The sequence below is a fragment of the Helianthus annuus genome, chromosome 7, assembly GCF_002127325.2.
Source record: "Helianthus annuus cultivar XRQ/B chromosome 7, HanXRQr2.0-SUNRISE, whole genome shotgun sequence".
NCBI classification, from domain to species: Eukaryota; Viridiplantae; Streptophyta; class Magnoliopsida; order Asterales; family Asteraceae; genus Helianthus; species Helianthus annuus.
The window spans coordinates 80833419-80845647 of NC_035439.2; the positions used below are offsets into that span (position 1 = coordinate 80833419).

Here is a 12229-nt window from a genome sequence, read left to right on the forward strand (position 1 = left end):
TCGAATCTTGTTTAAATATTCGAAATAAATATAAGTAATTTGTTTAGTTTCCCAAGTTAATTCAAACTAAATATTCACATTTAATATTTAAACTACAAGCTTATTTCGTATTTCAAGTTTCTATGAAAATCGGGCAAAGTTTAGATGTAAAAATATATTCTACATTATGTATTTACATACCACCCAAATGTTCGAACGTTTCGCATATAAATAATATGTTTACAATTCAACCATATTTGCTAGTTGGGTCGGGTTCGCTAGAGCTCGCTGCACATCTTATTATTACAATTACAACACGTACGGAAAAATATAGAAAAGAAGGGAATCGTGTGCGAATACCTACACTCCGCTAATGAACCGAGATACAACCGAACGCGTCGATAAGATAGTTAACAGATCTCCTCACTTTGACCGCGCTTGACCTGGTTTGACCATAGTTGATTCGTGTTGACCTGATTCGAACTCGAGTACTCGACCCACCTAGACTCGATGACTCGAAGTTCGACAAGGTAATCAAATATAAACAATCAAACCTGTTGAAATCGAATAATATAATCTCTATGTACAATCTGAAGAAGCACAAAATCTGCTAATGTATTGCGTCATGTAATTTTAGCCTTAGTCGCGTCGCGTGCCTCATGCATGTTAGTCATCTTATGTTGTTAACTTGTTATTATAGTGTATTTGTTGCGGGAGAGAACTGATTCAACAATTGAAGTATGTTTCTAGGTGTTTTCATAGTGTTTTCTTTAAAACCGTTGTTTTTCTTTTTCTTTTAGTCTACCTTTCTACTTGCAAAATTTACTTCGATTAATCTTTGGTGTGTTTTGAAGAATATACGGTTGAGGTTTGTTTTAGATAGTTTATTATGTTTGATTTGTGAGTTTATTAACTTTCAAGACATTATATTGTTTTTTTTTATTTCTTATGAAGTTATACTTATAAATGTAAGTATCTATAGAAAACCCACTTTTATTTAGAAAACTTGGGAAACTCTAACCTCCCGATTTTTTAAAAAAAAAAATTACACATGTTATATACATGTTTTTAAGGGTTTTGGGCAAAAAAAAAAAAAAAAAATCAAAAAAGCGCCGAGTAGATATTTTTTAAAAAAATAAACAAGTTTTGGTGTAACACATGTTACAAATATGTCAGATGAATATAACATATGTTACACCAAAACTTGTTTATTTTTTTTTAAATATATACTCGGCGCTTTTTTGATTTTTTTTTTTGCTCGAAACCCTTAAAAACATGTATATAACATGTATAAATTTTTCAAAAAAAAAAAAACATCGGGAGCTTTGAGTTCCCGGGTTTTCTAAATTAAAGTGGGTTTTCTATACATCCTTCCCCATACTTATAATTTATGGTTTTGTGAAATTATATTGTTTGGTTTATTAACTTTGGAGAAATTATAAGGCATTTATGGAATTTGCACGCAAAGTTTCCAAATTAAACTATACGTCACGATTTGATTGTTCATTAAACAAACATGTTATTGAATGAAAATGACATCTCATACTTTGACATTATTTTACTAAATTACATACTTTTACTTTTTATATTATAGAAAACGTAATTTAATGTAACTAGGTTTTTTTCACAATCACCGTGTTGCGGCGAACTTATTTTGTTATTTAGTTTGTGTTTACATGTATTTTGAAATCACTACGAGGGCGTTGCGCACGAAACCGCTGACAAGAATAAAAAGAAGATATAGAAAAAAAACACTAAAAGATAACCGAATGAAAATCAACCAAAAAATTTTTATGGTAATGATTTTGTTCGTATGAAACCCGTGGTCAGAGATAAGCAAATGGTACTGGGTAACGGTACTGAATTTCCCGAACCGAAAGATCTTAAGTACAAATTCGGTACCGACTTTTGGCACCTACCGGTTTTTACCTTCATATACAGGTACCGTAACCGGTATTTTCGGTATCGATATCGGTTGGCACCGAGCTCAACCCTACCCCTGAAACTGAAAAAAAAAAGAAATCATTAAAAGTTGAAGAAAATCAACAAAAAAAGTTGCACGATAACGTTGTTGTTTGTACGGTACCCATGATGAGAGATGAGCAAATGGTACCGGGTAGAAGTACCGAATTTCCCAAACTAAAAGATTTTCAAAATCATTTCGGTACTGACTTTCGGGGTTTTCTGTACAAGGCTGGTGCCGCTTTTTACCTTCGTGTATCGATAATTGTACGAGACTGGTTTCGGTTTTTAACTTCATGTATCGATAACGAACCGGACCATACATGTATTTTCGATACAAGTACCGGTTGACACAAAGCTTATTCAACTTAAAAAGTAAAGAAATAATTATTATTATTATAATATCAAAATAATAAAAGTATTAAAAACATATATATTTTACTATAATATTAAAAACAAAAGTACTGTTCAAAAGGCTGGAAAATTAATATAAGGATAATGATTACTATTATTAATATATTCAAAATTTTATATTATAGTCTTTTTATTACCGTCTTTCCCTAATAGTAACAAGTATATTCTATTATGGGTGTATTTTGCAATGACAATTTAAAAAAATCAAAGGACAATCTTTATCTAGAGTTGGTTTCAGTCTTCACGCGTAGAAAATTGTAAGTAACTATGTCAAGGATTAAAAGCAAAGTCGATTTGAAGTTGCTAATAACAGATATGGATGACAATGTTACCAATAAAACGTCTAGCGTTGTGTAAAAAGAAGTTTTTAAAGATCTATGAATCACTTTTGTATTATGTTAATTATCGATTTACTTTGTATTACAATTACAATTTTAAAATTATTTCGTATGTTTCTTGTTTATTGATCATTCATAACATGTTCATTTCCCAAGTCTGTGTATCACACGGGTGCTAAACCTACCACATCGTGTGATTGAAGATTATTGAAAACGTCAAAGATCAAGTCTTGTCACTGGTATTTATATTTTTTGTTCCCTCTTTGTAAATTAAATTTTGAGTTAAGTGACATTTACGTCCTTGTGGTTTGTCTACTTTTTTCCTTTTTAGGCCAAATTTCAAAATTATATTATTTTCCTCCCTGACATTCTTGAAATGTGTTATTTCAGTCCAAAAAAATCGAGAATAAAATGTCATTTTGTCCCTGAGATTTACTGATTTATTTTAATTAGGGTCAGTTTTTTGGAGTTTTTTGGACTGAAATTACATGTTTCGAGAATGTCAAGGAGGAAAATGGTATAATTTTGAAATTTGATGTGAAATGACAAAAGTAAACAAACAAAGGGACGTAAATGACACTTAACTCTTGAATTTAACTTGTATTTGTTTGTCCAGCCCGACTGGGTCGTTTTTTCTAGCTTTTATACATTGATTGTTGAAAAAAGAAAATTGATATATTTTTCATCCTTAGACATTAAGTGATCGAATGATCCAACAATCAAATTTATGTGTTTTCAAAATTGCATTTTCGTCTACTCATTTTAAATGGTGCACAATAAAAGTTTGATATAAGAATTAAAAAAAAATCAACACACGTAATATAATATAGAAAAAAAAATGTAAAAACATATTTGGAAAAAGTCATACGTGTTAAACACGTTAATAAAATCAAAACGATTATAAATCCCGTTAATTCTTGCTTGTGGTAATCACACTAAAATCAAATTTAGCCACATCTATGTGGAGGTTGTCTATGCTCGGTTTTCCAAGGTCGTCAACCAATTTGACAAACATTGATAACATGGTTTTATTGAAATTAGATTTTTGAATATCAAAGTCTAACAAATGTAGAATACAGCATTTGCCAAATATATTTAGGTAGCGTTCGTTTCATGGAATGGAATGGAATGAAATTAGGAAGTTTTTCTTTGTAAAATTGATCTTGGTTGGGGGAGGGAGGAATTTGAAATCTCATGAATTTCTTTAATCAATGAAATTTGTGACTATTTCAACATTCCTTAAAAATCCTTCACTCTAATGAAGGAATGGAATGGAATGTTGAAATAGTCACAAATTTCATTGATTAAAGAAATTCATGGGATTTCAAATTCCTCCCTCCCCCAACCAAGATCAATTTTACAAAGAAAAACTTCCTAATTCCATTCCATTCCATTCCATGAAACGAACGCTACCTTAAGACTTTGAAGAAAACCAAACTATTTATTGACTAAGACTTTATTTATATTTTAAAACAAGTCAAAGTTTATATAAATTTCTTTTATGTCTTTTTGAGTCAAAGTTTGGTTGAATGAATCTAATTTAAGAAGAAGAAATTGAAATGTAATTAAGCAAGATAAGTGAGATTTGATCAATTACGAATTGTAATTCAACTTAAATGAGAAATAGACACCAGAAAATCTTTTCTTGTAAGCAATGTATTTAGCAAAACTAGCTTTGTCCCTCTCCCCACTTTCAAAAATTAATAAACTTACTAACAAGTGATTTTGTCAATGTTTATGGTAAAAATCAATTTTAGACATACTGCAAAGGGAGTATATATATTTTAAGACAATGTGCATATAAAGAGAATGGTCGATGCTTGGTCCGACCTTTAATCGCCAGTACTTGATACTTTATCCAGGCGGATTTTTGAGATTAGACTTCAACAACTTCTTTTTTTTTTTTTTTTTTTTTTTTTTTTTTTTTTTTTTTTTTTGCTTTTTAGACTCACAAATTTTGCTTTGTGACTAAATACTAAACCCTGCAACAGGAACTCATGCACCATTTTGCATTGCAACAGGCTGAGTGTTGCCCAGAATCTTCTTGACAAACAATGAATATAACAACGAATGAAATAAACACAAACTAACCTTGATTTCTGAATACAAATCGTGAATATGTACAAGTGAATTAGGTTTTTTTTTTACAATAGAAATCTAACCCTATTTATACTAATTGAAGAGGTGCGAACCAATAGACGTGTCCCTTCGCGAACAGGTATGTCTTTTGATCTTGTGGCTCTCAATTGAAGATGAAGAGGTGTGTCTCTTCTTGAAAAGTTGCGTCCCTGTTTCTTGTTTCCTGATGCCGCCAAACTTGAAGGGGTACGTCCCTTGGATGTGTCGATCCAAACAAGTAGGTTATTAACTTTCGTTTTTGTCGCATCTAGTCCCCGCACTTCTATCACTAATCTAATTCTAATAAAACTAACTATTAACTAATTACATAACAAACCCTAATACTTATAGGATGTGAAGAGATTATGATTTCATTCACCCCCCTAATCTTGAACATCCTTAAGTTGCATCTTGATCTTTCTCCATGTATTGCTTGCCATCATGTGCTTGTTGTAGTAAATCATTGCAGTCTTCTTTGATTGCCATTAGGAGAGTTGGTTCCTCGTCTTCCTGTACCAGATTTGATTTTGCTTCTCTTTGATTTGATTCAGGATAATCTGAGGCATAATGACCAAACTTTTGGCAATTATAGCATTTTATCTTGCTTAAATCCTTCCAATTGTCTCGTCTAGCGTCGTTGTTTTTAAATCAGCGAATTGTTCAATGGTTGCAACAATTTGAACGAACCTTTTTGGTACAGAACTCAGAAGTTTCCGTACTAAAGTCGGTTGATCAAAAGTTGATCCAAGACCACTTGCCCTCGTGACAATACTATTTAGTCTTGCAGTGAACGAATCGATAGTGTCTTCCTCCTTCATCTTTAACATCTCAAACTCTGTTTTGAGCGTTTGAAGACGTGCCTTTTGCACTCGATCTGCACCGACGTGCCTAGTCTTTAATGCATCCCAAATTTCTTTTGCACTCTTGCAACTTGCAACTTGTATTATCATATCTTCCGGTAGTGCTTGAAATAAATAAGCGGTCGCCATCATATCCTTCTTTTCATCCGCTTGCGTATTTTCTTTTGGTTCTATCATTTCCCATAATCCGTTTGCCCTCAAAATGGTTTTTATACGAATTGCCCATACCGTATAGTTTGTAGACTTTAAGATAGGACACTGAAACTGGGAGAACGAACTACCCTCTTTAATCACTACCGCGTTTGACGGAGAGGCTCCTCCTGAATCCGCCATAATTCTTTTCCAACAATTTTCACTTTCTAAACTTTGGTTTTCTCCTAAAACCGAAGTCTATGATTCCAAAAATTCACACTAACTTTCGAATGTGGAATCAAATCAATTTCTAAACCTTATATAAATTCCAGAAAAAATAGAACGTAGAACCTGGAATTTGCGAACCGACCGACTTCTCTTATCGTGATTCTCTGCACGGTTTTCTGACTTTTCTTAACAACCCTCTTGGCTGCGTTTTTTTCTTTCTGCTTGATTCGCGACTCTCTAAATACAAACCAAAAAATCAGCCCCAAACCCGCTTGATTTGCGACTAACCTTCTCAACCGAACACCCTCTTGATGCTTTGATATCACAAAACTTCTCAGATTTTGTGTCTTTTGCAAATTTCAAACAACCCAAACTTCTCAGATTTGCGATTGCTTCTTCAAACCGGAATACAAACTTCTCAGATTTGCTTCCGTCTTCTTAACCCGAATCGTAGCCTCTTGCCGTGATTTGAATTAAAAAAAAAACTCAGAATCTGAACACCCTCAGTGATGATCAGATAAAAATCGAACACCCTCCTGATGAACGATTAACGAACGAACAACAATCGTACCCGTTTGATGCGATTGGTGTTAAAACTTAACAAAAAAAAACAACCTAATCGACGCCTCCTGCGTGATCAGAATTGTTAGGGGAATTCAACCACCCGCCTGATGACTGTCTTCCCGAGACGAATTTGAGCCCTAGGCTCTGATACCACTATTGCCCAGAATCTTCTTGACAAACAATGAATATAACAACGAATGAAATAAACACAAACTAACCTTGATTTCTGAATACAAATCGTGAATATGTACAAGTGAATTAGGTTTTTTTTACAATAGAAATCTAACCCTATTTATACTAATTGAAGAGGTGCGAACCAATAGACGTGTCCCTTCGCGAACAGGTATGTCTTTTGATCTTGTGGCTCTCAATTGAAGATGAAGAGGTGTGTCTCTTCTTGAAAAGTCGCGTCCCTGTTTCTTGTTTCCTGATGCCGCCAAACTTGAAGGGGTACTTCCCTTGGATGTGTCGATCCAAACAAGTAGGTTATTAACTTTCGTTTTTGTCGCATCTAGTCCCCGCACTTCTATCACTAATCTAATTCTAATAAAACTAACTATTAACTAATTACATAACAAACCCTAATACTTATAGGATGTGAAGAGATTATGATTTCACTGAAGAGCTAAAGTGGTGTTAGAAGTGCTGTTTACAACATAGGGGTGGTCTTGAATGGTTGCCTATGTTCATCACGAATTATATGATTAACTTCATACAAAAGAATCTAATGAAGAAAAAGTTGCGATCCAAGATCATCATTTGCGGCCAATTAAGCCGTGTCCAGTGCAAGCTTTCTTTGTCTATATCCAAGACAACTATGTCTTTCAAGATCACCTTCACCATTGGTGTGCAGCAAAGGCTGCTCAACTGTAAAAAAATTCAGAAGCTTGGGGCCCTCAGTTTTTTAGGGTATAACTACTACGTTCGATTCTTCCTCTCCAATCACAACCTTCTAAACTCTTAATCTTTCAATATTTTCTATTGAAATTGTGTCATTTTGTGGTTTTTAGAAGTCATATACAAAAAACGTGTGTCATCATATTCTCACGTATTAGGATCCTAAACAAAACAAAACAAAGAAAAAAAAAATGAAAACCCAAGAAGGTCCCAATTTTAAATGTGCTTTAGGTCCCTAAAAAGGTTTAGCTGGACTTGATGAGTAGTTAATGATTAGATCATTGAGCTCTTGACTCTTAGGACATTTTGATTACTATAAGATGGTTAAAATAGAGAAAAGTATGAACAAAAGAGAAATAGCACTTCCATTGTTTTGTGAACATGTCAATGTTATTCATATGAACAACCCACAGAAAGACTTACATACAGCCACGTTTACATGGATCGGGTTCTTTTCTGATGGCCCAAGCATGAAAAAAGGGAGGAGAACTTTTGCTTCTTTGATTTACTGCCAAAAAGCAATGACCTCAAGCTTAATGACCGCCTTGATGACCTTCCCTTAGGTGGCTTATTCTGATTGGCAGAAAGACCAAACTTCATTTCTAGTCTTTCTAGGGTCTGTTCTATTTCATGTTTTAGGGCAATGGCATGATCTAAACCTGCTTCAAGTTCTTCATTAACTTTGTTGTTTTCTTGTTTCATGTTCAATATTTCACTTTTGAACTTAGCAGCCTGATGTGCACTGAACTTGATTTCTTCCTGTGTAATTTCTTCCTGGATGTTGCACAAACACGAGTTTATCATGTCGAGTTCGTCGTTGAGTGATATGCTTTGTTGTAACCAAGATGTAAGTCTAGTGTTTATCTCATTAAGATGTTTGTATATTGGCTTGATCTCTGATAGTAACTCTCTGGTAAACGTAGATGACTTGGATTCCTCTGCAATAGATAGAATCCATTAGTTAGGGTTTGTTGTAACTATACATACTATAATTAACAGATATGATTTGATTTATAGTTTATTAATAATGTATAATATCTTACGGGGCTTACATTATTCTGTCAGATAAAATATACTCCGTATTAGTTAGGGTTTCATTACTAAACAAATGCATATCACTGACGGAATATTATCGACGGCCAAAATGCATTAGTAATTACTAAGGTAGCGTTCGTTTCATGGAATGGAATGGGATGGAATTGGGAAGCTTTTCTTTGTAAAATTGATCTTGGCTTGGGGAGAGGGGAATTTGAAATCCAATGAATTTCTTTAATCAATGAAATTTGTGACTATTTCAACATTCCATTCCTTCATTAGAGTGAAGGATTTCTAAGGAATGTTGAAATAGTCACAAATTTCATTAGAGTGAAGGATTTCAAATTCCTCCCTCCCCCAACCAAGATCAATTTTACAAAGAAAAACTTCCTAATTTCATTACATTCCATTCCATTCCATGAAACGAACGCTACCTAAAGGTTTTCCGACAGAATTAATTAAATTTAAAGGCAAGAGGCCCGCTAATAGCCAACGTTTTGTTGGTTTTGGTGGGAAACCCTTGCCGACGGAACATCCTACGAGTAATTGAAGATTAGATTTCCAAAAAGATTCCCACATGATTGTTGGAGTGGGACCTTTACCGAAGCACCTTCCAAAAATACATCTAACATTCATTTGTCAGTAAAGAACCCACTCCCACAATCATCTGAAAAGCCTAGGTGGAAATCTTATTGAAAATTTAATCTTCACTTATTGGAGTATGTTTCATCGGCAAGACTTTTCCAGAAAACCTACAAAAGGTGGGCCGTTTTAAAAATTAAATTGGTTACGTTAAAACCCGCGGTAATCACCGACGAATTTTTGCATTTAGTGGTACAAAGTTCTTTATTAGTGTTGCATTATTCTTTACCTGAGAGTCCCCTGGCTTCAACTTTTTTAACCTCTTCCTGCAAATCTTTCACTTGTTTCTTAAATTTATGTACTTGTCGAAATGTCGTGCTCAGTCTTAACCAGAGATCGAGATTTTGATCGAGTATCACATCAATATTCCTTCTTAGTTTTTCTTCACTGGCAGAAACAACTTGTGGCTCATCAAGGAAGTCAACTGAAGGTATGTCTACCTTATCTTCACCTAAACTCTCTTGAAGATGTTTCAACTTTTGTATCATTTGTTTAATTGACTCATCCCTCTTGACAATGGCGGATTTCATCGAAGAAAGAGTTTGTTGGTTCTTTATTTGTTCGTCACTTAGTCTCTTCTTGGTATCCCTGTAGCTTTTCAAGATTGTTATATATTGTTCTAGAAGAATATCATCTTTGTTTTCATATCCATTCAACAACATCTCAAGCCAACTCACTTGATCTGTCTTTCCCACTTTTGATTCAACATTAACAACGTTTTTCGTGTTCATCATGGCAGCCTTTTCGGCTTCCAAGTTTTGAATTCGTGTTTGTAAATCGTGGTTTTCTTTTTTTAACGTGTCGGCAAGTGTAGTTTGTGATGTAACTGATGTTTCTAAGGTTATCATCTTGTTCACGAACTTGTCGATAGTCTCTTCAACTTCGGTTTCGCATGAACCAGACTTGTCAGCATTGGTTTCGTCTTCGTTTAGGTTGAATTTGTGTTTGAGGGCTTCGAGTTTCGCTTTAGTCTCTTCGAATCTTTGTTGTTCTACTTTAGCTTCCTGGCTCAACTGTTCTTGTTTGTCCTGTAACATTTTTATGGTCTCTTCACACGACTTCAACTGATCGTCTTTTGTCGAATCGTTGATCGTTTTCTTTGAATAAGTGCTGAGGACACCCTTAGCAGGAAGTTTAGGGGCTTTAGGAATTTTGGTTGCTCTTTTAGAGGCTGCTTTTTGAGTGGGTTTTTTAGGTTTTGAAGGGCCAACCGTGTAGTCGTCGTCATCGCCGTAGGTGACCTTTTCGGGACATATCGTAGCAATGGTTGTGTTGGCCTTTTGTAACTCGGTCGATAATTTATCATATCGTTCGGCTAAAGATCGATAACCACGGGCGGTTTCCTCCACGAAGCTTATGACCTCAGGCCGGTGTTTATAGTACATTTCCGCCCTTCTAGCGAATGAATCGCCATCTTTTGTAATCAAGTTCAGAACATTCTCGACTTTGTCTTCCATGTCTACAAGTAATTAAACAAAAACATCTTCATCTACAAGTTTTAAATAATGTTACACTTACATACATGTACCAAGTACCACCCTATAGTTTTTCTACTAATTAAATTTACACTATTTTCCTTACTAAATCACTCATATCAACCCTTTAGTTTATTCATATGGGGTGCTTTAAGCATATGTTTAGCCTCACCCTTGGAGATTGTCTTTGCATGCAAATGATCATCAATTATCTAGGTGTTGCAATATTAAATAATCAGTTTTGATATTTTATTAATTTCTTCAAAACATTGGCAATATCAAAAACATAGGCATATCAAAATACTATCTCATATCATTAGTTATTGATTTTAGTTATTTCATATCATATAATCATTTTTCCAAACGCACACCTACACTCTTGCAATCATCGAACATGAAAACAAATTTAGTCTAGCTAACCTTGAAGGTTTTGTTCGAGCCATTTTGACTGCTTGGTTCGAATGTGACTAGCCCACAACCACGAATGCCCCTTGCTTGTTGCCTTTTCGGTCATCTCCAATCAAACCGGTTGATCTTCTTTCCTTCTTTTTTCTTTCTCACTTTCTATTCTACCTCGATCTTACACCAGAGAATGTAAGATCGAGGGAGGGTGATGATGAAAGCTTTGGTACGAATCGAGAAGGCAAGTTGGAGAGATAATTGTGTAGCAAACAAAACAAAGAGCAAAAGGGTAATGGGATTAATTAACAACAATTGCTTAATATCTTGAGGTAGATTAGGTAGGAAAGAGTGGAGGTTGATGGGGCAACTTAAAAGGGGAATTAGTTTCTCAAAATAGAAATTACAAATGTATATATAAGGTTGAGAGGCAATTTAGCTAGGACTCAGAAATCTTTGCACAACCTACAAATATAAAGTGGCTGGAGAGTTTTTTTTATGCCTATCTATTTTATCCATTTTCAGGATGATTCTATTGTGTTTAAGATTTTGATTCTGGTGCTAACTTATAAGATTTTGGTAAATTGTGATAATATTTTATTAGATATGTTTTCTTTCTTATTTATATTATTATCCACAGATTTTTATGTTATATCCATTAACACCAACGAAAAATCATTGTATATCCATCATCAAGATAACCCAAATTCAGCAACTGTGATGAACCAAAATCGAATATCATAAGTAATAACTGACCACATGTAACATCACAAAAATCACTGATACAAAACCAAAAAAAAATCCGGAAATGATGAAACAATGAACATTGATAATCAACCACAAATCAAAATCGATAATCCCCTAAAATCAAAGATCAAAACCAATAGTTGACCACCACTAATGAAACAAAATCGAAATCAAATACCCCTAACTTACGGTCTCTAAAACAGCTCTGTAAAATAACCAAAAGCCCCAATTCCACCACTAACAAACATATTTTCATGTTTGTTATTTTTCATAATTGAAAGAAAAATGATAAGGTTAATAATCAGTTTAAAAGAGATAAAAAAAAAAGTTAGATTTTAAGTGTAACGAGTACAAAATGTAAAGTTTAATGCATTCTAGATAAACAAGCGATTAACTAATTCCACAATTCGATAATAAATTGCTAATAATTCTATCAAAA

General features: G+C 34.0%; 1 protein-coding gene across 1 annotated transcript; it reads right to left on the reverse strand.

Moving 5' to 3' along the window:
* Nucleotides 1–7857: 7857 nt before the first annotated feature.
* Nucleotides 7858–11367, reverse strand: LOC110868140 (protein NETWORKED 2A). The gene is made up of 3 exons (XM_022117231.2): nucleotides 11065–11367; nucleotides 9399–10628; nucleotides 7858–8430 (listed from the first exon to the last, which is right to left on the reverse strand). Exons 1-3 carry the CDS (start codon nucleotides 11156–11158, stop codon nucleotides 7928–7930), a joined length of 1827 nt encoding a protein of 608 aa, XP_021972923.1. The 5' UTR covers nucleotides 11159–11367; the 3' UTR covers nucleotides 7858–7927.
* Nucleotides 11368–12229: the final 862 nt, after the last annotated feature.